Here is a 26,711-nt window from a genome sequence, read left to right as displayed (position 1 = left end):
TTTATATTCCTCTAGAAGTTTTTATGTGTCCTGATTTCTTTTTATAATTAAACATATGCCTGCCTTGCAGATTGTTACATATTAATGCTTTTGTCATTTGACTCAGTTAACCGTAAATGTTTTTTGCAACAAAGATTCTAAAAATACTTGCAGAATGTTAAAAATTTGACTATCGAAATAAGAGAAGCCTCATAAAATAGAACACGAGGATGACTACCTTTAGTGTTTGAAAAAAGATTAAAATCTCAAAATAAGCATGTAGGCTTTGAATCTAGAGAAGTTGAATGTATAGGTCAGTTGAGGTTTGTCCTATCTAAATTAGGAGTTATTAATACTAAATTAGTTGTATGCTAAAAAATGAGGATCTTCAGAATTCAATCACCTTACACTTCGAAATTCACCAGGTGCAATTCACCAAGCAGTGAATTTCATGACCACCGCATTCGAGAAGAAACAAGCACGCAAAAAGTATTTTCGTTACCTGGTATATATGGTACCGATTGGTTAACCATGTAACACATTGGCAGCAAACAGGTTGTCGCTAAATATTAGTTAAAAATTTGCAGTCACTATATATTTTTTGAAACACATACAGAGAAACATAAATTTAGGAGAAGTTCTAAATATAATTAACATTAAATAAGAATTCCTTTAACTTCCGTTTGAATGAGCTTTTGTCTGGAGATTTTCGCAAATCGGTGGGAATTCTACCAGATACTAATAATAATATATAATTCTCTTACGTGGCTCCCAAATTTTGGCTGTATTTCTTTTCCGCTGGTGGCAACAGTTTTCATTTTTAAAGAAGTACTTTGTACAACTAAATAAGATTCTTTTCACAACACTTAAATATTTACTTTATTTTCTTCATATTATACAGAGAACAGTCGGCAAAGAATTCTGCTAAGTTAAAAAACATTTCGCTTAAAAAAAGAATCAATTCTAAAAGAAATAAAAATAAGCAACTTAAAAAATATAAATGCTGTTGCCAGCCATAGAATTTTTTGAAAGTTAACTTAGCAACGTAAATCAGAATGACATAGAAGCGCAACTAGATCAAAATTATGATACCTGAGCGCTTGACGTAACAAATCCTTCAATTTTATGAGTGTTGTATCGCCAAATGCCCATTTTAACAATTGTGTTTTTAAAAAAATTCTATAAAAAGGTTTTAAATAAAAAAACTTTTATCCAGCTACTTCTACAACTGCTTCTTGAGGAACTTGGCTCATTGATTAAAAATATTGTTTTAATTTTACAGTGCTAACTTTACTTCTACTTACATTATTGCTATGACCCACTTTCATTACATTTTACAACTTCATGCAAAATTTGAGGACTTTAAGTTGTTTTGTGGTTGAATACTGAAATTTAGAAATGTGTACATAAAAAAAATAATATTTAGAGGTTNAGTGTGTGCTAAATTCCAACACATCTGAAATTTCATTTTTAAAAATCTTTTGATTCTTAAGACTGAAAGTACAGATTGAAGTAAATATTTAATGCTGTCTTAATATAGACTTGCATAGCTGTAGAAAGTAATTAATAAACATGAATTTTCTTCAAAAAATAATGCTAATGATGTGAATTGAAATTCTACGTTTTATATATATATATATGCATTTTACAACTTCATATTGAACTTCTGTTGTGTGTCTGAATACTGACATTTTGAACAAAATTAAGGTCTAGAATTGCCTTGGAGAAATTTGAATTGTTAACAATGACTTAAACAAAAAGTTTTATTTTAACTGACAAATACTATATTATAATTGTAACTTTTTCTATGACTATACTCATTTTCTTAACTCTTTTCTTTGTTTTTTATACATTTTATATTTTTGTGATGAAATAAAAAACTTATAGTTGTTCTGCTTCTGAACACTGATGAAAACACAAAATGATGGGCTTCATCAACAATCAAAAATATATACATTTATTTTACAAATTCCATATTATTAAGGTGGCGCCCTTCAGAGAATTAAAAATACAAAATTATCTTCATCAAAGCCGATGCTTTACATCCGGCGTTCAGTGGCAGACTACTATTTCATATTGTTTTACAACACATGGCTTTAGCCCTCTGGTGGGAAAGACTTTAAAACAAAACTTACAACAGTTACCTTTCTCAACAACTGAAATTTAGAATAGTGTGATTAAGCAAAATATGTGAACTCTTTGCAATTTCAAATTAATATTGAAATGTACAGGTTTCGAATTTTCTACAGTGAAAAGTTTTCGGAACTTCAGTATTCAAAAAAGTATACAAAAGCTAGACATTAAGAACGTATCCAATGAGTGAACAAAGCGAGCATTGGATTGCGAAGCAATCCGAAATGAACTGCGAAATCAGTTCCGGGAGTTGGCGAGCGCCAGCGAGCAGGGGGCGAAGCCTCCTAGTACTTAGTATTTTACAAATACCTAATGCTAATAATACTCAGTATTTACCAAATACTTAGTAATTTATGCAATGCGTGTGAACATCAGAGGTCGAAGGATCTTACAGAGAATTGTTGTAGCTTTAGCAGACATCAAAAACACACCTGGCATATATTTAATAACTTCCGGGAATCGTTTTTATGTTTGCAAATTAGGCTATAACGTTTTGATGCTCCATTTCCAACAACCCTTGTAATATATAATCAAATCAATCTTTTCATAGTTAGTTCGCTTGTAGAATCCCCTGTTGTCGTTTTTCAGCTTGTCATTAGCACATGCATATTTTTCGTGATTTTTGTTGTATGTGACCCCATGATCTAAGGTTAGTTTTTTAACATTATTGCCTCCTTCTATCACCCCTCTAAAATTGAATTTTAAAATTCCATGTATGATGGAAGCAAGAACATCGAAATATCCTGTTACGTAAGATATACACAATGCGTAAATACGAATTTATATTCACTACGGTTTGAAAACATTAATTTATTTCAGATCAAAACCAGAAAACTAATTGCAAGTTCTGTAAGAAAAATAATAGTTTACCTTTGTTATTTTCATCAGAAGTTAGTCTTTTCTTAATAGCTTTAGGATCTATTTTTATTGATAATATTTCAGTTGGTAAGACAAACTCATCATAAATTGCCATTACGTAAGTCTGTAGACAGTTTTCCAGAAAAGGAATCCATCGTTCTTTCCATCGCACCGTGTACTGAGTGCCTAGATGAAGAAAAAAGAAATTCCAATGAAATTAATTATTGAGGTAATAACATGAAGAAAAATAGCTTTTAATTATAACTTTTTATAATTTTGTTTATAAATTTTTCTTAATTACTATTTTAGATGTATGATTTTTTAATTATAATTTTAGGTGTAAAATTTGTTAATTATATTTTAGCTATTTTTTTTGTATAAATTGCAAGCAAACGTTTAAGTTTTAGCAATAACGCGTTTAGAAAAGGTAAACATTAATATATTAATTCACTAATTGAAAAAAAAAACTTAAAAAAATAATAATAAATAAAAAAACGGGAAGATTTGCTATAAAATGTATTTTATCGAAAATAAACTTAAAGATATAATTTTGTCTATAATTATAAGAAGATTCATACGAGAAGATAAAATTTATAAAGATATTATGCGCCTAGATAAAGCATCCATTGATTATCTATTTAATAAATTATATTGTTTTCCTAATTAGCCAAAAACATGGTATGTCATGGCAAAAATTAATCTAAAAATAATTTTTTAATTAATTAATAAAAAAATTATCGAGAAGATATCATTTTTTGAAACATAATGCGTCTAGATTAAATATTTATCGATTAATTATTTGGAAGAATTTACTGAGTTCCTTATTGAGCAAAAAAGGGATTCTGAAATTAATTAATTTTTGAATCTCTTTAATGTTAATTTTTAAATATCTTTAATGCTAATTTCTGAGTTTTATAAATTATGAATTCTTAATCCCCTGAGCGTTAAAATCGTAAATCAAAAGATTATCCCACATAAAAATAATTTTTAAAAATTATTTATCATTTTTAATTGTTTTATTCAAAATTGTTGGAAAGTTGTTTTTTTTTATTTGTAAACTACATAAATTTTTAAAACATTTTAAACTACATAATTTTAAATGATAAAATACAAAATTTGAAAGAAATCTGTCAAATGGATATTTTTAGAAATGAAGCATTAAAAATACGGATTTTTTTCAAACTTTATAATTCAAAATTATTTGACCGATTCCAGTTTAAATTCTAGATTTTTTCTCTTAAAATTAAGTAGTTTAACATCTATTAACTAAAATCCATACATCTTACATTTTAAAACTTTTTATACTCATATTAAATCAAATTAGAAAAAGTAGCAAGTAAATAAAAAAAACTAAATTTTGCATCGTCTTTATTTTTGAATTGACAAGTTTAATGATTGTGTGGTTGAATTTTTGGAGTCGCCTTTATAGTTCCCGAAATAGGGCGAAATACCCAAAAGTAAAATGAACTTTAAAATTAATTACTTTAAATATAAAATATCTAATAACTCTCCTGACGAAGGTATTAAGACTATGTTTTCATGATTGCGGTTGGCCACCCTCTCCACTATTTCAATGATCAAGAATCCACCAAATCCGCAATCGGAAGCATGTAAAGTTTAATAGAACTAATTTATTAATTAAGTGGTTGCTTCCTTAACTTAATTAATAAATATTAATAATTACTTAGCAAATGTCATAAGTTTGGACAAACCTTTGAACCCAATACGAATGAACTCAGTTAGTTTGTGAAAGTCCGAACTTCTGAACAAAAGTTATTCAGGGTGATATCCTTATTTCCCCATTATATGCGTCTGTTGCTTCATAGAAAACGGATATTGTTCTGTCATAACTGCGTTGTGTTCCATGTGAAAAATACCAACATGGAAGTACTTTAGCTACATCATTTCATTATACAAGAAGTGAAAATTTTAAGTGAACTCCAAAAATAGAAGTTAAACAACTCTCAAATATTAAAATCGCTGTATTGAGTGATTCGTTTTAAAATTTTCAAAGGCTTTTAATTCATCCGTATGCACGCAATTTTCCTTCCCATTTGTCTAAGAGCCAATTTATAATTAAAAACTTCCCTTAAGTGCACATCGTCAGGTAATACGGAAATAAGAAATTGGACTTTTTAATACAGGTTTTCAATTATATAAGTGGGCTAATTAACCGTTCTCAAAATGAATTAATTTTAATATAGAATAGGAAAAATTTGGGTTTAGAACAATATCAGTAATATCTTCCCTTCATTTATTTAAAAAATCTCCCCCTACCTATATTTATACTCGGAAAGAGAGATAAAATCTTTGTAAATCCAGTGAATTGCAACGGATTCCATACGTATGATTTCAATATATGGTTTCTTTTTTAGTACAAAAAAAACTTAACTAAGTAGTTTTGTTAAGAATGTTGATGCTCATATATACACAACAACCTTCCTTTTCTATTATCTTGTCTGAGTAGAAATAGTAGATTTAATCTCCATTCTTTTTTTTCGTCTACTAGGACTCATTTTACTTCAAGGCTTAGAAGAAGTAAAATTTCGATATAAAACTAAAGCACGATTTTATACTTAATATCTGACATTTTTTAGGAAAGAAAAGTCCCTAAGTTTGCTAATCCAGTTCAGCCTGGCAAATATAAAACAGCAGAAGTTTATTTGTACATGTATTTTTTAAAATATCTGTACCGTCAAGACTCATTTTCTCTAGACCTTGAAATTCAGGTCCACATTCATATCCTCTTATTCTCAAGTCGTTGTACACATCTTTTCCATCAACAGTTGACTCTTTGTCACCGTCATATACTGGCTCTGGCTCGCTGTATGTACGATTCTCCCATTCATTTATTCGTCCACTTGCTACTAAAGAACTTCCTTCAAAAATCTCAAAATTTCTGCTGTCCTTGAGGAGATGAAATCTTAATTCCAGAACATCTGAAAATAAAGCAGATTGTTATTTTTTTGGGGGGTGGGGGTTACAGATCTGCTTGTAAAAGTATTCTGCACTGTGTAGAAAAAGAAGTGTATTAATTGGATAAACGTTTTGAAAGGGAATAAAAATGTATTGAAGCCCATCTTTCACCTCAGAAAATTTTTGATTATTGTTCTAGAATTCTGGGCATTGTTTAACACGCGTAAGAAGGCTTTAAAATTCCCTGAGTTAGAACGCAGACTTTCGAATCAAAATATTACTGCTCAGAACACTGGCTATCAAAAGTGATTGATGATTAGAAAATTCAATTAAAGATAGCAGAATGCAATATATACGTACAAGTTTGCTGCGTTCTGCTTTACGGAACATAGATTTATTCATGTTTTAAAATTCGTCAAGTGAGAGCGAATTTAACTGAGAGAAATTTTGATACGAGGTTCTCAAATATTTCAGCAACAGGATGGTTCATTCAGAGGTTGAAGTCGCCTGAGCAAACATTTCAGTTCAAAGGATCAAACATGGAGAATAAAATATAGTTTTATTTTAGAAATCAGTGCAAGTGTTTTTAAGTTAGCTACTTGTGAACAATTCGAAAATAAAATAAATTGATCACAAAGCAGAACAAAATAAACTGTTCGTTTAATTGATTTTCTAAATCGTCAGACAATTTTGGAACAGCTGGTATGTAGAGATAAGTGGTGAGATTTTGAGAGTGGAAGGACAAGTTATGATGCAACTGCAGCTAGTGCAAGCAACTTGTTAGAGCAAAAATAGTGATTGTTGTTCTCAAGCATTAGCTTTAGCTTGCATTGTGTTATTTTCAAGCATTAACATGGAATTAAAACACATTTTGCCTATTTCTGCCATTTTGATTAGTAGATGTCTGTTCAGTTATAGCTTGTATAAAAATTTCACATAAATTCTATGATATTATGTGCATTCAAATCCATTCGATTTCAGTGAGCACGCCAACCAAGCCAATGGGTGTCTGATTGAAAGCCTACAGTTTTTGGGCAAACTACTTTTTAAAAAAATAATTATAGATGGAAAGTCATGTACAAAGTGTTTCAATAAGCATTGTAACTTTTTATTGCTCAGAAATAATTATAGAGCTGCTACATATAATTCCCACACCTAACTCAAGGACACCTTTTAATCTACTAGCTTATTATTTAAATGTGATGAGAAAGTCTTGAAATGATTTTTAGAGCTATTTTCTTATTATTGATGATGCCTGCGTGATATTATACATTACATCTTTTTCACGATACAAGTTTTCAACTAAGTTCTCTATCTATCTTTTTGAGCAAATGTGCGTTGTGCTAAACAATAAAATCAATAACGAAATGTTCAATCAACGCGTCATTTGTAATGTTCAATTGGGTGCCAGAACATAATGTCTAGTTATTAAATGGTGCTGCTATATTAATTAGAGTTAGACGTTACATCCCAGCCTGCGTAAAAATCATATTATCGGCTTTGCTGTAGTTTAACTTAGAAAGCACTGATTCTATTTTCGTTTTTGTTCATTTATTTACTTTTGATAATAGTAATTCTTTATTTATGTAACAAAAATTAACAAGAAAATTTGGAAATTTGAATTTTTAAAATTTACTGAATTTCGATGTTAACAACGAATATTAAACTGTAACAAAATGCTACCATTTCTTCAGCAAGTTTTAAATAGTTTTTTGAAAATCAATTCAGTATTTTCTAGAAATGGTAAATCAAAATTATCTATTTTATAAAGAGTTTAAATATATATATATATAAACTGCTGTTTGTAGAAAATGCAACACCATGAAGGAATCATCAGAATCAAATGAAATTCGCAGCAAATGTCAATTATAGGATATTATGCAAATTAATAAAGTTTCAGAGCCATCGCGCGTGGGTGGCGCGCGCAGCGCCCTCTGAATTGATGCTGAAAGCGTATAAATAAAGTGCTGTAGCGGGACGTTGAAAATAGTCTATGATTATTTGTTAGTGGCAAACGTTTAGTGAGACCTGAGTATGCCTCCACGACGGAAGAATAAGAAATTCAAGCAACTTACGGAGTTTGAACGAGGGAGGATAATCGGCCTTCGAGAAGGAGGATTTTCCTATCGCGCAATAGCAGCTCGTATGCAGCGGAACAGTTCCACAGTGATGCGAGTTTGGAAGCAGTGGACCGACGAGCACCGAACAACTCGAAAAACAGGCACTGGACGACAGAAGGTGACGTCAGAGCGCGATGATCGACACCTGCTCCGCATGGCGGTGAATGATCGCACAGCTTCCTCCAGGCAGCTGGCAGCACATTGGTCTACTGCTACAGGTGTACAATTGTCGGCTTCGTCAATTCGTCGTCGTCTGCTGCGCCGTGGATTGCGTGCAAGGGTGCCATTATACAGGATTCCCCTCACGGCGGATCATCGACGGCTGCGTCGGCAGTGGGCTCTTGAGCACAGAGACTGGCGAGCTGATTGGCACCAAGTTGTCTTTTCAGATGAATCACGCTTCAATTTGTGGACCCATGATGGCCGTGTTCGTGTTAGACGTTATGCCGGTCAACGCTGCCTTCCTGAGTGTATTATTGAACGACATAGTGGTCGAACACCCGGAGTTATGGTCTGGGGTGCGATTTCGTATCATGGACGATCCAATTTGATACGAATTGAGGGTAATCTCAATAGCAACAGATACGTCCGTGAAGTGCTACAGCCCGAAGTCGTTCCTTTCCTTCAAGGCATCCCTGGAGCTATCTTTCAGCAGGATAATGCACGCCCACATGTTGCGCGGACTGTTAGAGACTTCTGTTCAGCACAACGCATGCAACTTCTTCCTTGGCCTGCTTATTCGCCGGATATGTCGCCTATTGAGCACGTGTGGGATATGGTTGGTCGGCGTCTCACTCGTGATCCGCGTCCTGCAGTTTCCAAAGACGAACTTTGGTTGCGCATACAAGCGATATGGAATTCTCTTCCTCAAGCAGATATTCAACATCTGTTTGACTCCATGCCACGTCGTATAGCAGCACTTATTGCAGCGCGTGGTGGCTGCACCAAATACTGATTTCGGACGCTTAATTTGTTTCTTTTGTTTTGAAAATTTCATCATTTATTTGTATCAGTACAAGTCGTTTCTGCATTAAATTTCATTTGATTCTGATGATTCTTTCATGGTGTTGCATTTTCTACAAACAGCAGTTTATATATAACTTACCTAACCTTTTTAACAGATCCGCTTTTTAATTATTAAATAGTCGGAGACTATAATTTTATAGTTTAAAAGAAAGCAACTTTTGCGAGAAAAAAAAAATCTTACCCATATTTAAGACTATAGCTCGGTTGATCTTGAAGTTTTCAATGATAATTGGCAAATTTTCACATTTTTTATTTTGGTTTTTAGCTAACATTTCCCAAGCAAATACAATGTATCCCGAGGCTGGGAAGAGTGTTTTTCCATCAATAGAATAATCTAAAAGGTAACTGGCTTCTCTATTTAGATTGTATTTCTGAGTGCTTTCACCCGTCTGTGGCTCCCATTTACGAACTTTGAACGAAAGAGAATGATTCCACTTGATTAAATCAGATATACACGGCGTGTTTCTAGGAACAGGAAACTGCATAGGAGGATAGAGTTTTTCCACTTTCGGATTTAATCCTTGCTGATATAATCTGGAATTAGAAAGTAGTAAGTCATATGTCTCCATTTTTAATTGTTTATGCACTAACTAAATAACCATTTTTCGATCAGGGTGAAAAAAAGTGATTAATCAATTAATCGTTATTAACCAACACTATTAAGGCCGACAAAAAATTGAAAGACAGACACATATACAATTAATAAAGCTCAAATTTACCATTTTTTTATTCATTAGTTGTTCCCATTCCCGGCGGCTTTACATTATTAGAATAAACGAAACACGTTTTCAGTTGTACATTTTATCAAAACAAGGATTATCTGTATTCAAAATCATCCGGCATGATGCTATTGCTCGAGGTTCAATTTATGATAGTCAAAATTTCTCATAATCAACAAATTTTCTCCGATAATAGTACCTGCAATATGTATCTTAGAATTTACATTAGTTTATTTAGTAGTTATAAAATCGGCACCGATACTAGTAATATCTATTATCAGAATTAATTAATCATTATTGGCACCAATAATACTCTTTCCTTAAGCGATGAAGTTATTTTAATTCATTAATTTTACTTTTCGGTAATTTTTTTTCAAAATTCGATTACTGTTGCTTTCAAATTATCAGTTTTGTAAGAACACGTTTTAAAAGCACAACTATAAACAACATAAACAAGTTTCAGATAACTTTAGAAATACTAATTCGATAAATGGAAGAAGCTCCTCTTTTTTTCTTTTTGAAAGAGAGCTGTATATTAGCAAACATCACTGATATGGTTCCAGTGTATGAGACCTTTAAATATTTGAAAAAGCAGAACTATCTTCTGTTATGATCGATGCTAAAAACCAATGAGAAAATTTCGTTACTCAAACATCTCTCCAGAATGGTCTAAAATCTTTTGGAAAAAATTTTAAGATCCGGGGACTCTACGAGCATTTAGGTTTTGTCTCGCTAACGAGTCGCATGATTCCCTTCTCAAAAAACACTTTGTGTTGCTTCTTCAAAATGTCTGTTTTGCTGTTTCTCTTACGTCATCGTCCGACACAAATCAATTTCCCTTGATCAAGTTTTTCAATTGATCAAAAATGTCGAGATCGATATGGCGACATGTCAGAGCTGTATGATAAATGATGCAGGTTTTCCTTCCTGAACGTATTGCCAGTTTTTCTTAACCGTATGAGTGGCAAAAAATTTCCTCGAAGTAATTTCAAAGGGTTCTGGCATGGTCTTGGATAGTCTTTGCAACTTTCACATTCTTCTTTGGCGCCGTTTGCTCAAATGCTTTACAAAGGTCAATGAAATTTACTCTTCTACATACACGGCAAGACGGCGGCGACTAATTTCATGTTGGAAAAAACCTTCAGCTGTCAAATACTAAACCACACCATACTGTTCGTCTTTTAGAGCGTCCATTATGTCATGCAACCGTTTTTGACAGAATCTATGAGAGCATGAATGAACATTTATACTCAAACCTACGTGTCATTTTCATAAATGAGAGGCACTGGTATGCTACGCACATGCATCGCAAATAATGGACCGAACCTTTACTGTGATGGGTGGGTTGGCACACTTCCATTTGATTTGACCTCGTATTCATAAAAAAATAAATAAATGAATGAATGAAAAAAACGAATAATTTAAACTATTATTTATAACAACGATTAACGAATTATGCACAATGATAACCTATGAGAAAAAAATATTTCGCAAGAATTGCATTCGAACGAACTAATCGAAAATTTCAAACAATTGTTTTGATCGGGTATCAAAACAAAACAAAAAAGAAAGGGAAAAAAAGGAATTGTCACATCGGTCGTCAACGAAAGCTTTGCCTTCAGTTCCTCATAACTAATTTTGGCGTAACTTTCTAAGTAAAGTTAGATTTTAGAAACTCTATATTTATATGAACTCTCTGTATATGGATTCCTTGATTTTTATTATTCTTTGAAGAAAAAGTAAGATATTTATGAAGTTCTTTTTATTTGTCAACCCTGATCATCTAATAACCATTCAGTACAGTCATTGACATTCGAATAATTAGTAACATTTATTGAAAAACATGATATCACTATTCCATGCAGAAACAGCAGCAACTTCAAAATGTGTCAATAATAACTTCCTCACCATGAAACATATTACATGTAACAGTTTTAGAATTTTAGAACAATAAAAAAAGTGCATTAATGGCAGATACATACGTTCCTATTGATTCCAAAAGAAAATTCACTCCATTCTCAGCTTTCTTATTCACCAGACCTATATTTGTTCTTTTAGAGCCAATGCCACGCTTTAAAACCGATTGAAGCAGAGTATGCGATGATATTTCGATCGTAATTGCATTTGAAGGGATTTTCTTTACCACCTCGTTGAACAAGACGGGAGAAACTAGATTATTAACAAAGTAATCGTCCCCAACTATCTGGCATCTAGGTTGTTCCCAATCAGCCTCAGGAACAGAAGAACTAAGCCAACGCTTGGTTCTCCTTTTAGGAACTTTTATGACCTGCAAGACATTTGTATTATGCTTACTGATATTTGTATTTATAAGGGGATAGGAAAAAAACTTAGACATTTAACGTATCAAATTTATCAAAGTTTTGTTTAGTTTTCTTCGCAATCATTAATGATACGAAAGCGTTCTTGAAATTGTTGACCCATTTTAAATTTATTTCCAAAAGTATTTATAAGTCACTAGTTATACCATGCAAGCGTTGTAACATAGTGGCATAGTTTTGAAAATGCTTTTCCTTACAAACAAAACGAAATGTTAATGTTGACGATGGTCATAGATTTGCTGAATCGAAAAATTCACTTGTTTATTCTAAATAATAAATAAATAAAAATAAATAAATTGTAACTGCAAGAATAATAAATATAAAACGAAAATCGATTTTTAAATAAAAAAGAACAAAGATATATAAATCTAAAAGATTATTAGTAATAAACAATTCAATAATTTTCAAGTAACAACTGTCATTGACGGAATCTCCTGACATTATCCGCATTGATTTAACTTTGCTAACCTTAAATTCAATTAAATATCAATAATCATTGAAACTAAGCTTTCTTAATGAAATTCGATTTTGCCTCGATTACAGCTGTAAGCAACTAAACCATGCACAGCATTGTTCGGCAAAGAAAATGATGCTTATGATCGTAACTAACCTATGATAGTCAAGATTTTATTGTATCAGCGAAATTTTCCTTTTGAATTGTCAATAATGTGCAACTTCAGGTTAAATTGCTTCTAAAATTCCTGTTGACTTTCTATTATTTAGGTTTAGAGGAAAACGTTTCAAAAGTGTAACTGAACAAAATAAACACGCGATTTCAAATAGTGTTCAAAATACTAATTCTGTGGAACTACAGTTAAGGACAAAACTATTTATTTTATTTGTTCTCCATTGCCATAAGGAACCAAAGATAAGTAATTATTCAAAACGTGCTATAAATTCTAGGTAAAACTAAGTTTCTATTTGTTGGTGTTGTAAGCTAAAATAAAGAATTTTCCTGTAATTCACGATTGGGAAATAACAATTGGTATCAAAAGATTTGAGGGTTATTTAATAATTAGAAGAAAGTAATTATGAAAATACTAATTCTGTGGAAATACAATTAACGACAAAAATATTGATTTTATTTGTTCTCCATTGCCATAAGGAATCAAAGATAAATAATTGTTCAAAACGTGCTATAAATTCTAGGTAAAACTAAGTTTCTATTTGTTGGTGTTGTAAGCTAAAATAAAGAATTTTCCTGTAATTCACAATTGGGAAATAACAATTGGTATCAAAAGATTTGAGGGTTATTTAATAATTAGAAAAAAGTAATTATGAATAATTATCAACGCCTTTAAAGTAAGGAGTACAAATTAAACAATAAAATACCGAAATAACTTTTGATCTATCAATCGGATTTTGACGTAAGAAGATGTAATGTAACTGGTTTAAATTTCGAATCTTAAATATTCTAAATATGTTGATGATGTTAATAAATATGTTTCTGATGTTAATTTATGAAATCTGACGCAACAATGCACTTTCTTTTAAAAATCATAAATTTTATTAAGCTGATTTTGATCTCTAATCCGCCATGAAGGAAAGCTAAAATCTGTAATATATAGTCCAAGTAGTTTAGTCAGAAGAGCGTGGAAAGGTTCCGAGATGTTAATTAAACATTTAGCGTATTTAATTATATCTCAGAAACTGCTAAGGAAAATTAAAAAAAAAAAATAGCGTGTCTACCAGCACAATTATTCAATTCCAATTCCTTAGAATATAAAACGTGCTAATTCAACTTCATGTTGAGGTACCTTTTCATAGATGAAGGTGGACATTGTTGATTACATTCGCTCCACAAAAATGGTTTCTTACAATCATTAAAATCGTTTGCTCAAAACTAATTCCTCGCGAGAAATTTTTTTTTGTTATTTATAGTGTTTTCATATTATTTAATAAATTTGGAATTGCGTTACTTTTTAATATTAGAAATTCAATCAGTTCTTAGAAGAGTTTTTTGATGTATAAGTATGTTTCCTTTATAAGTAAAGTTTCGATGTATAGCTTTTTAGAGAGTAAAGTTCTCTTTTTTAAATTGTAGTGAGTGCAAAAATATATTTAAAGCAATTTGGAAAACTTTTGTTCATTTCTTGGCAACACTCTGTCAATTTATTGTGCACGTTAAATAATAAAGGTTTCACTGCGATTACATAAGAAAAGATAACCATGTGTATTTACTGGGACAGTGTTGTAAGTGTGAGCATAAAGCACTCAAACACTGACTCTGACTCTCTCTCTTTGGCAAATAATCTTCGCAAAATACACTTAATAGTTGTGATGAGTTATAAGACACTCTAATCTTTACTTAATTTTAAATTAAGAAATTTTAATGGTAAAAATTTTAAATCTTAGCTTTATTGGACGAATAGTTATTGCGAATTGAAATTTTATAGCAACATACTTTTTTGGTCTTTAATTTTTCAGCTGCCGGTCTAATGTATTTCGAATGAAAGGAGTAACCATAAGTATTTACAAGGGTTGCAAATATATCTTGCTTTTTCAGTTTCGATACAAAATTTTCTACATCATCTTTCAATCCAGAAATCGTAACTGAGTCATCAGCATTATGACAAGAGGCGTAAACGTTTTCTGGGCACAGTTCCTGTGCTAGCTTCCAAGATAGACCTACGGAAAGGAGTTAAAATAAAAGATAAATAAAACATCTTTATCAACTTGATTTCATTAATACTATTGATTTTATTAATTTTTAATAATTTGATTGCCAAATCAGTAAATTATTACAAAAAAGCTATTTTTTGGACTATTTCAATGCAATTTTGATAACATTATTAGGAAACTTAGGATAATTTTGATAAATAACAGATATTACTGAGTCATCTGTATGATCGTGTATGCTCTGTTCATATAAATCTAAGCACCAGAAGTCCAATTTTTTTCTCAATTCAATCTGCAGTTTTTCCCAATGGATCTAAAATACACTTCATTTATAACATCAGAAATCTATAAATCTATTTTTCTCGAATTATGCCAAAATTTACATTGGCTTTATTTTATTTGATGCCAGTGAAGACATTTGTTTTCAGAATTTTCTTCAAAACTTGTTCATCTGAGATGGTATTATCTATATTGGTGGAAATATATATGGTGGAAATGCGTTGCTAAGATCATAAAAATTTAACGTTGAAATAATTATTGCAAGAAATAATACATTAATACAAGGGTGGCAAACCTTTATACAACAACGTGCCATTTTCTCTGAAAAAATTGCTTAAAGAGGTCATAGACGTGCCGTCAAATAATTTTGACTTCGTGATTATTGGGGAAATAATAATACTAAATACTATCAACTCAAAACTCTTTATTTACATTGAAAAAATATACATTTTGCAATATCTCAGTTATCGTGTAATTCAACTTTCAAGTAACATCAGTGTGACTTCTGTTGTTGCAGATTAGATGACAAATGACTTATATTAGCTTGTAAGATGTTAGTTTAAGCAGGCTGTAAATTTTTTTTGCTAGTTATTTATTGCTAGCTTGTTTTTTTATGGTTATTAATTGTTTTTTTAGCATTAATTTTTAATTTTATTATTAATAGTTGTTTATTATTTTGTTTATTTTTTGTGAATTTTAATTCAATTGTTACATATGCTTCATAGTGTAACAACAATTGTGATCAGTGGAGTGCCCAAAATATTGTGTCGCGTGCCGTAAATGGCACGCGTGCCATTGGTTCGCCATCCCTGCATTAATAAGTGATCATTTCTTGCAATTAGTATTAGGAAGTTCATTATTCTCAGAGGAATGAGATTTTATTCTAATTATTAGAAATAATTGCAGAAGAATTGATGGCAGAATTCAGTTTATCTCTTTATAGCTAGAATCTTCATTCTTATATTCTAAATTCATGAAAGGAACTTTTTTTTATCTCACTACATATGTTTTCGGTTTATTTTGAGTTTAACAGGAACAAAATAAATGAACTAAGATTGTTTCCAATCAATTGTTTTTAACCAATTGCTCATCTATTTATTAATTAGAGAGTGATTTCTCTGTCCCAAATCATTATTCAACTAATTAACAGTCATGATAAATTTTCTTTCCATTGCTCCTTGTCTGCCATATATTAAAGTTATTAAAAAAATTTGGCATATTGCCCCTTAAAGCATCGCACAACCACAACCAGCAAACTAAGCCATAATCATCTTGCTCTAGCTTAAAGATTGTATACACATAAACTAGTAAAAATTTTAATGTTTCGTGAAAACTTATTTCGAAAAAAGATTTTTTTTTTTCATTTTTTATGTGTAGAGCACCATTGCTCCTTGTCTGCCATGTATTAAAGTTATTAAAAAATTTGGCATATTGCCCCATATAGCATTACACAACCAGCAAACTAATCCATAATCATCTTGCTCTAGCTTAAAGATTGTATACACATAAACTAGTTAAAATTTTAATTTTTTGTGGCAACTTATTAGGAAAGATTTTTTTTTCTTCCATTTCTTATGTGTAGAGGCACAGCATATCTTAAATTTTTTTGCTTTCAATCCTAAATTATTGGAAATTTTCTCCTGAAGCCAAAAATCTGATTGTTTTTTTACCTCAAATGTTTATTTATTTAATTATTAAGCATTTAAATTGCCCAGAAAGGCCTCCGTAAGTGATGCACTTATAAACGATCTCTCACAGGCTATGGCATCACATGTGCTGAATGGAAATGTGACACCTCCATCCATTAAGGCTCTTTCAATGTTCTTTTAGTTTTGATATAACTTATATCGTCTGAAAATCTCTGGTATATTATTAGTAAAAATTTCGTAAATTAAATTTACAGTTTTGAGAGTAAGTACAAAATGGAAAAAAGATATTAAAAGTTCACACTGTTTATTTATCACTATAATAGCTGAAGAAATGAGTATACAGCTCTTCAGAGAGAATCAACATTTCGTTTCGGTTGAAATCAGTGACGTTGAAGTTCATAGAAAAATATTATTTCATTCCATTTTTTTCAAAGTTTCAAGTAATGCTCCATTAAAGCCTAATTACTTAATTAAAATTAGTCTCAGATTGGATAGAATAGATTGGATACATTTAAGTATAGTGTGGATGATTTTATCGTACGATATTGTATTAAAACAAATCAGTGTTTTCATAAATCGAACACATTAAAAAAATTCTATCAATCATCATTACAATATATATGCAAAGGTTCAAAAATCCAGGCAATCTAATTTAATTTTGTCCTTTTTCAAAAACTAGAGTTGAAGGATTTTCTTTTCGAGTGATTATTTACTAATGCAATGTATTTCATCTTCTTTTACTATGTATTAAATATTTAAATACACATTAACGCTCATAGTTATTCTCAACACTATTCTTTGAATAAATGGGAATTTCGCTATATTTAGAAATTATTTTTATTTTTAAATTTATAAATTTTAATTCTTCTTTCTGCAATATAGCATTTATAAAATATGGGTATTGTTAATTTTTCTCCATATTTAAGCAAAATATCCGTTAATGCCAAAGAAGAATTCTAAAATAGTAAAATTAATGCATTATACATTTTTAACGAAAAAAATTTAATTAAAATAGGTGAAAAAATCTCATGAAAAGCATTCGACATTTCGCCGAAAATGAATCAACACATTCTACGTGCTTATACTTTAAACTTTCATTTAATGTAATTTAATTTAACTGCATATTTCAGAGAATATTATTAAGTTAGACGTTTTTGTTTCACTAAAGCTAATGAATTTAAAAAAAACTTATGCAAAATGAAAAGAAATTCCATGGATAATTTTTTATTAAATAACTAAACAGACAGTAAAGTTGATATATTTTCTCACCATTTTCGTTCTTGAGTAAATGGAAATTTTGCTATGAAAAAAAATTATTTTTATAGTCATTTATAAAATTTAATTCCCGTTTCTGCAATGTGGAACTAAATAAATACATATGCTTGATTTCAATACTCTTATTACATAGATTAACGCAATTAAAATAAAATTAATAAAATCTATTGGAATTTATTAATTTCTTTTCTTTTCTTTTAACCTAAATTGTTTTTTGTTGAAATGAATTAAAAGTTTTACTGGGATCACAAGTTTTTATAAAGCTACTGTAATGCTGAAGAAAATTCCCCGCATAAATTCAAGCATAAATAAATAAATAAAAAAATTAATTACTGAAGCCTTTCTACATTTTTAAAATCTAAAACTATTCTGCATAAGAAATTAATTCAACATTTCTTTCACTTCACATGAAAATAAATCTTCGAAATGAATTTGATATATACTTTAAAATTAAGATTAATTTGGTTAAGACAATTAAAGAGCAAAATTCATTTGTCATAACCCGTCATTTTAATAATATCAAGCATCCATAACTCATTTTTACGGAACTAAAGAAATCTTAAATATTCAGAACTAGAAAATTTCGTCAACTATTAACAGTTTTTCAATGAGTACAATTGAAATTTAACAATATTATAAAAATACGCTATATTAAGCCCACATTTTCTTTAAGCTACATTAGGGTAAAATTTATTATACATATCTTTGTTTTCATATTGTTACTTACCCTCTTAAATAGTTGGATTTAAAAACGAAAGCTCAAATGGATGTAAGAACTTAATGGCTGTTACAGCAACAACAACAACAACAACATGGGTATGGGTGATGTCAGTTAGTGAATAATCACGTGGCTCCCCATTTCAGATGAAAACGAGAGTAAGCATTTTTTGTTAAAAAATTAACTTAATTAGCACGCTTAGAAAAGTAATAAACTGCTTTGCAGAATTTTGAGGGATTCTGAATGCATTAAGATGTTTTAAAAAATTGACTTTAAGTCTTATTTTTAAGTATTTTTTAATTTTTCATTGTTAGGATTTCAAAGAAGGATTAAGGCATTCAGTTGGTATATAAGTTTAATATGTTTGATTTTCTCCAACCCAAATTTAAGATTTAATTCCCATTTTACTTTTATTCAATGTGTTGGAGGAATAACATTCTCAAGACATCAAAAAGAAAAAAAAGATTTTTTTATATTTAATAATATTTTAGTAAAACAAATGAAATAATAATATTTTAACTAAACTCTTAGAGTAATTAATTTTTAATACAAAAATAATAACATTTCAGGAACAATTGTGCATCTTTAAAATTAACTCCATTTATGTTGTTATTATTCTATACTGATGGCGATAATATCTAGATGAAATCCAAGAGCCTGTGAGTTTTCAAACAATGAATAACTGCATCAGGACTACAGAATAGCTTGCTTTTTTAGTGGAAACCAATTCATTTTGTAAGCAAGGGCACGAGTGGATTGTGTAAAATTGCATTTCAGTGAAAAAGAAAGTCCAACACATGCCGTAGAGTTTAAAGATAATCCGGCAAAAGTTGACTATTTGCCTCAATTATAGCAATTTCAGGAAGAATACAATCATGCCACTGGTGCACAAGCGCCTTTCTCCAAGGAGAGAGGAAGGAAAAAACACACATACTTAGATTGAACAAATATTTTAGTATATAAAAGATCTATTTGGAGTGTTTTGAGACTATCCGGTGCTGAATACTTCAAAAGCAGTGCCATACACACAATAATGTTTTGCATTCAAAACAATTTTTTTGTAGTGCAAAGGAATAAAAAAGTTTGAAGAGTAAAATTCAAAAAAAAAAAAATTAAGTAAAATAAAAATACATATTTTAATTTATGATTAAAGGTATTGACAACTAGCAGTAAATCACGCAATTTTTATGTAACTAATATCAAACACGGATACGAATTTTTCATACCTGTTGCTGCCATTAGTCCTCTAACTAGGTCTTGAGTTTCTTCTACACTTAAACCTCTGGCTAAAGCCAACAACATCGTTTCTTCTAAAGTACTGCAACCATCTCCATATGACGCTGCTATCTCACCTGCGCTGTGACCGACTAAGCCATCAGGATGTATGCCGATGTGGTGCAAAAGATCAGTTATGGCAATCTAAAAATATTATTCATTAGAATATTTAAATTTTTTCGACTAAAGGTTTTAACAAATATTTGTTTACTTGAATGGATAATATCTTTCTAAGTATATCGTATTAGTTATCTTATGACTGTTTTTTACCCTTGAACGATCTTTCCTCTTAATTTTCGGTTTGCTATATGAAATTATCACGTCCAGGGTCACTGCCCAATATTCTTCATATTGATGTTTTTAAGGTTAAAGGCAATTTCTAGTGAATTCTAACACCGACGTATTACCTAATTTATTCAAGATGTGAAATTCGCAGTCATTTCTGAAAGGATAAAAAAAGAACAAGGAAAAACGAATCTAAATTCGCAAAACAAAAATTAAACTCTGTCTGTTCTGTCTGTCTTGGAGAAAATTATCCCCCCTTACAAAAGAAATATAAAAATCAACTAGTGTGTGGAAGTATCTCAGAATTGAAAGTCTAGTTTAAAAACTTCAAAGACTAGAAACCTCTCTATATGCTAACGCATATTTTTTCCGACCGAACCTTGTTTTGGAATCAGTTGATTCGCTGGACGATGGAATCGGTTTATATGCATTAAGTAATGACAACCGTGATACTTAACAAAGAAAAGAGTGTATTACTATCTATTTATGTTGTGATTGGTTTTGTGAGAAGTTATTTTATACCAAAAGGAAACGTAAGCCTTTATCCCTCCATGTACTTCTTTTCTAATTTGAAATGCAAAATACATAAAAGGATCGTGTTTATGAGTACTTCATGAGTAGCATTACGTAAAAAAATTAAGAACCTTTTTGCTATGATTAGATATTGTTTAAATTATCATACACACTGAAGGAAACAGTTCAGAAAGGAGCTTGTACCCGCAGATAAAGATTTGATTGTGTATACACAGAAGAGGCATTACATTATGACCACCCTGATAATAACATGTAGGACCACTTTTAGCCCTCAAAATTGCTAGCACCCGCAGTGGCATTTATTCCACAAGGTGTTGATAGGTAGTCTGAGGTATCTGGTACCAAGCGTTCACCAACTGCTCCTGCAATTCCCTCACATTGCGAGGAGGTAGCGTGGCAGCACGAATTTGGTTTTCCAAGTAGGACCACTAATGCTCTATTGTATTAATGTCAGGTGAATTTGGGGTCCAAGACAAGACTTGAAAGTCACTGGAATGCTCCTCGAACCAATCCATGACGAATGGACCCTTATGACATGGTGCATTATCCTGTTGGTAAACACCATTCCCCGCAGGAAAAACTGTTGCCATGAATGGGTGAACCTGGTCTGCAACTATGTTCCAGTAGCTTACAGACGTCAGGGATTGTTCTATGAGGATTATGGGTCTTAATGTGCCCCATGAAAACATTGTTCCTGGGCGAGAAACCATGAAAACCTCGGCGAGCCCATTGTTATAGATGGAGGGTGGTCATAATATAATGGCTCTTCGGTGTATATACATTATCAAAACTCGTTTTTTAAAACTTGACGAGTGGAGTCAAAATTCGCAGCATACATTTATTGTTGTCATAAAATACTCGTTTTGTAATTTTCTAAGGTTAGTACGCATTTCGCTTTTTTGCAGTTTTATCCCCAAAATATAATCTATTTTTACATAAAATGTTCTTTCTTGGAAAGGATATTAATTCACAATTTTTTTTCTTATCTAGAGCTTTTGCGTATCTATATATTTCTCTGTAGAATATTTTTACGCTTGAAAAACGCTAAAGTGGTAAAATTTTAAAAAATTTTCGAGAAGACTCTTCTTTAATTAAGTTGCTTAACTCGAAACCCTTAAATTCTTTTTTATTTAAATCGAAATGCTCATTAATTTGGATGGTGTATAGATGAATTGATAAATGAAATATGCAAAATGTTGAAAACAAGTTTATATTTGTAAACGATTTTTTTGATATTATATTTACTAAAAAGAACTTTTAAGTTTTGATAAAATAAGAAAAACAAATAAAATTGACAATTTTTAAAATCTGATAATGTTAAACTGTGTATTTAATTTATTGGCATACGTATTTCTACAATTAATGATATAACTATTTGAGTACTATCTTAACCTGTATTGCAGTAATGGATACAAATGCCGGCATAATATGTCTGTCTTGCTCCAGTAAGTCACTATCTGAGCTCACTATTTTGAATAGGTCTATTCCATGCTGCATTAACACTCCTGCACATTTCCTCATGGTTGATGCAAAAATATCAATTTCCATTAGCTGCAACGCCATTCCTTTCCATTGGCATCCCATGCCGGTGTATATAAACCATACTGGCCTTTCTACTTCAGTGCAATTCTGTAATGTAAACGTATAATGAAAATTTATAAATAAAAATGCTAAAAATTAGTTAAACAATATATTAAACATAATCGGGTCAGAATCTCTTGTAATACTTTTAAAGTTTAGATAAAAAAAAAACCTCAGTAGATTTGAGAAGTGCATATGGTGACAGCATAGTGTATACTTCTTAATTCGCTGATCCCAACAGCAGTACCATATGTTTCTCAGCTAAAAGTAAATTATAGATTGGAAATTATTGGTTCAGAATCAGATACTTTCAGAATTCAAAATCGTTTGTTAAAAAAGCAGTACGTTATTTTCTCAGTTAAAAGAAATCGACTGACTTCGGAATGCCTTGTTGAGCATTGCCGTCGTAATTCATTTCTCCTATAATAAAAATAGTGAGTGAAATTTTAACTTCAGAGATTGTGAATATTTCACAAAGCAACGAGTAAGAAAGTCACCATTCCAAAGCAATTATTTTGATTGGTGGGAATAGCAAATGTTTGTCAGAAAGAACTGTTTGGCTGCTAAAAGAAAGCGCTGCCATCTAGTAAGTCAAATATTGATATGCTATTGCTCATAAATGGCAGGCTCCTTCAGCAATAATTTGTATCACAGTTTTAAACATCATAGCTCAGTTTATGTATAAAATTTCTACAGACATTTTAGAAAGGATTAAAAGTAAAACTAAATAATTACTTCGAAACTAAACTTTTATTTCAATGAAAATACAAAATTATTCGAAATAAATACTTTACGTATAACTATTCAAAACTACTTAAATTATTAATTAAAACACCCTAACAAATTGGATAATAACTATAGTGCTGCAAATAAATAAAGAAATAATCAGATTTACGATGCAACACGAAAGAAATATATTGAGAAATAAATAAGCAGAGCAAAATGGTCATAAATAAAAAAGAAATGCTGCAATTTAGGAATTGGAAGTAAAACGATACTCAGTTTTTTCACAATATCTTCTGATAGATATGAATAAATTTGGATCGTGAAATTATTTTAGTAGCAAAATAGTATCAAGAATCGTTTTTATAACCGAATAATCTTACTTAATTACTTTATTTTCTTTGAAACCAGACTTTTTTATTTTCTTGAAAAACTCAATTCTCAAAAGTTTTTCAAAACTTGTAAATAAGAACACCGCTATATCAAGCATATTCTTAGAATCTTAAGCGTTTAGGAAACACTGACTATTCATATCTATAAAAAATTGAACTGAATGTAATGTTAAATTACAAATCCTTCCAAAAAAGGGTCACATTTGTCAGAATATTTCACTTGCTATCTCCTCTTTCTTACAAAATAATATTAGATAAGCCATTTTGTTCCTCTGGAAAATGTGCAAATATCGTGTTGTTTTCTGCATGCTTTTACCTTCATAAAAGTGAATAATTGTCAGTTATAATATGAAGAAAAAGGAAACTGTTTACCTTAATGTTTTCTATTTCACTTGGATCCTTTTGACACAAAATATAACCTCTGTAAGGCTTGAGTTGTGGCTGGCAAAAAGATAATTTGTGCAAAAGAGCAAAGAACTCGTCTGGCAAGTTTGGATTGTCTTTAACGTAATCTATAAGGAATTTTACAGCATTCTCGCAAGTTCCGGAGACGAGTGCAAGTCTTGGAATTGTTGCTCTTGTAGAGTATTTTCTTGGGTATGTTTTGTTATTTTGTTTCAAGACAGTTGATATTATTGTTCCTCCCAATCCATAACAACTTATCGGAACATAAGGACTTGAAAGTGGTGTTGCTTCTGAAACTACTTTCACGGAGCCATTCATTAGTCCTTTTGAATTAGGATTGGGCTTCTTAAAATAATAATTTGGAGCTATGTTTCCTGTCTCGAATGCCAATAACACTTTTATAATTCCAGCAAGACCTGCAAGAATTATTTATTTTGTAATAGCTTATTTTAAAACGTAAAAAAATAGAATCGGGAAAATGAATGATCGGTGGACTACATAAGCCCACCGAAAAGTTCTCGAATTCAATTACGTATTTCTCTTTATTAGAACCGTTTTTTCCCCTCGATATAAAGTATCACAAGGGGCATTTAAGGAGTATTATGACATTGTCTTTAATTAAAAAATAACCGTTTAATATCGTAATACAAAGCTTTTTTCAGCTTCAAAGTGAAATCTTATTAAAATAAAGAGATCGAATTGTAGCTTTTTGTCAATATAACAAATGAAAAACGTTTTTTGATTTAAGTTTTGTATATATATTTTTTCTTTTTTTGGCAAGATGAACTTGAATCTAAAAATGTTTTGCAAAATATTTTCTAGTTTACAGAAAAACAAAAATTATGTCCTATTTTTTAAATTATTGCTTTTATTATTTTTTTATTGAAATTATTGTTTTTGTTTCATTAAATTATTCATTTTGTTTATTGTTTTAAGTAGAAAAAAAATCGTAATTAAATGTTATTGCATTAATAGTATATGCTTAGAGTTTTTCAGCACTGGAAATTTACCTATATACAAAAAATTTAATGCGATGCTGTAGGTTTCTTTGTCGTCGGGGCAATTTTTTCGGCCTGAAAACCACATGTTAGAATCCAGTTTTTCTACATTAATTTCTATATTGATTTGGTAGTCATTAGCATAAAATTAGTAAAAGTCATAAAGGTATTGTTTTCCGTAAATGTAAAGGTTTTTACCAGCAATATTTATTTTTCTCATTTAACTCTGCTGTTTTATAATTACATATAATTCTATAATATTACCATTTACCATTCTAAGATAAACTTATTTAAATACATGTCTAAGTTTTTTAGTCATTTTAAAATAATTATTTCGTAGTGTGAAGTTCATTAATATACTATTATGCGTTACCCTTAGAGATTCGTTAAATGATTAAGAGATTTAGATCAGCTTCATGAACAATGTGATGCATGAATAAATTGTATTTAATAAATTAACCTGTTTGGTAAAAGAAAAATTTAAATTATGGTTGTGAAATCACCAAATTTGTTTTAACAATATAACTTTAATTTTAAATGCTATTTAATAAATGAATAATAAGCAAAATTATTTATATTTACAGCTAGCTTAATAGAATCAAAAGAGAAACCGAATCATTTGAAATCTTTCACACAATTTACCAATCAAACTTGACTCAAACATTTAACTCAGAAAAATGAATGCTTAGAAACAGGGGTATAAGACTAAGAAAACATTATTCTTTATAGTACTTATGTTTTGACTAAATAGTTTTAATTTTCGCAAACAAAACTGCTTTATGCTTAAAAACAACCATTATTGTAAAGCAATCATCTGAATAGAATTTGTCATAGAATTTATCTTCTTTTAATATTTCGTTTTAAAAAATTGAACTTTAGCAAAAAAATGTTACAAAATTTACGTTATTTGCTTTTTATTATTTTGTGATTATCAAGATTAATTTCACATTAAGAATTTCTTTTTAAATCGTTCTATTCACCTACAATACGTTGAACGCTTCTGTCATTCATGAACTCAAGTAATTGTTTTGCTTTAGAAATTTGTTTGCACATCATTTAACATTGTTCACACGTACGAGAAATTCAAACATGGGTTTTACATCCAAATTGGCATCTAAGTTAAAAATAGTGATAGAATATTACTTCATAAGGTTATTAGGTAATTGATATTTTTAAAAATATTAATTTGAATGCTTTTGGAAAATATTTGTTTTCTTCAGTCAGGAATTTTTGGACAAAAAAAAAAAAAAAATTTAGTTTTTTCTAACAAAATATTTTGGGATAAATTTAAGGGTAATATATATATATATATATATATTATGACCACCCTCCATCTATAACAATGGGCTCGCCGAGGTTTTCATGGTTTCTCGCCCAGGAACAATGTTTTCATGGGGCACATTAAGACCCATAATCCTCATAGAACAATCCCTGACGTCTGTAAGCTACTGGAACATAGTTGCAGACCAGGTTCACCCATTCATGGCAATAGTTTTTCCTGCGGGGGATAGTGTTTACCAACAGGATAATGCACCATGTCATAAAGAGCTAATCGTCGAGGAACATTCCAGTGACTTTCAAGTCAAGTTTGGCCTCCAAATTCACCTGACCTTAATCCAGTAGAGCATTTGTGGTCCTACATGGAAAACCAAAATCGTGCTGCCATGCATCCCCCTCGCGATGTGAGGGAATTGTAGGACCAGTTGGTGAGCGCTTGGTACCAGATAACTCAGATTACCTATCAGCACCTTGTGGAATCAGTGCCACGGCGGATGCTAGCAGTTTTGAGGGCTAAAGGTAGTCCTACATGTTATTAGCAGGGTGGTCATAATGTAATGGCTCTTCGGTATCTATCCATCAGGAATATATATATATATCAGGAATAATA

At 30.6% G+C, this 26,711-nt stretch overlaps 1 protein-coding gene across 4 annotated transcripts in view; it reads right to left on the bottom strand.

Annotated features, from left to right (window-relative positions):
• The window catches only part of LOC107451272 (fatty acid synthase), an 87,334-nt gene that overhangs the window by 36,863 nt on the left and 23,760 nt on the right, over nt 1–26,711 (bottom strand). For all 4 annotated transcript variants that reach the window (XM_016067319.3, XM_071183369.1, XM_071183367.1 and 1 more), the window contains 8 exons: nt 23,793–24,241; nt 22,117–22,353; nt 19,857–20,049; nt 14,495–14,718; nt 11,734–12,038; nt 9,214–9,566; nt 5,664–5,909; nt 2,983–3,156 (listed from right to left, as the gene is read on the bottom strand). In XM_016067319.3, coding sequence (XP_015922805.1) covers nt 2,983–3,156; nt 5,664–5,909; nt 9,214–9,566; nt 11,734–12,038; nt 14,495–14,718; nt 19,857–20,049; nt 22,117–22,353; nt 23,793–24,241 — 2,181 coding nt within the window. The remainder of the gene's footprint in view (nt 1–2,982; nt 3,157–5,663; nt 5,910–9,213; nt 9,567–11,733; nt 12,039–14,494; nt 14,719–19,856; nt 20,050–22,116; nt 22,354–23,792; nt 24,242–26,711) is intronic.

Source organism: Parasteatoda tepidariorum, chromosome 7 (assembly GCF_043381705.1).
Source record: "Parasteatoda tepidariorum isolate YZ-2023 chromosome 7, CAS_Ptep_4.0, whole genome shotgun sequence".
Classification (NCBI taxonomy): Eukaryota; Metazoa; Arthropoda; class Arachnida; order Araneae; family Theridiidae; genus Parasteatoda; species Parasteatoda tepidariorum.
This window is presented reverse-complemented; position numbering and strand designations above follow the sequence as displayed.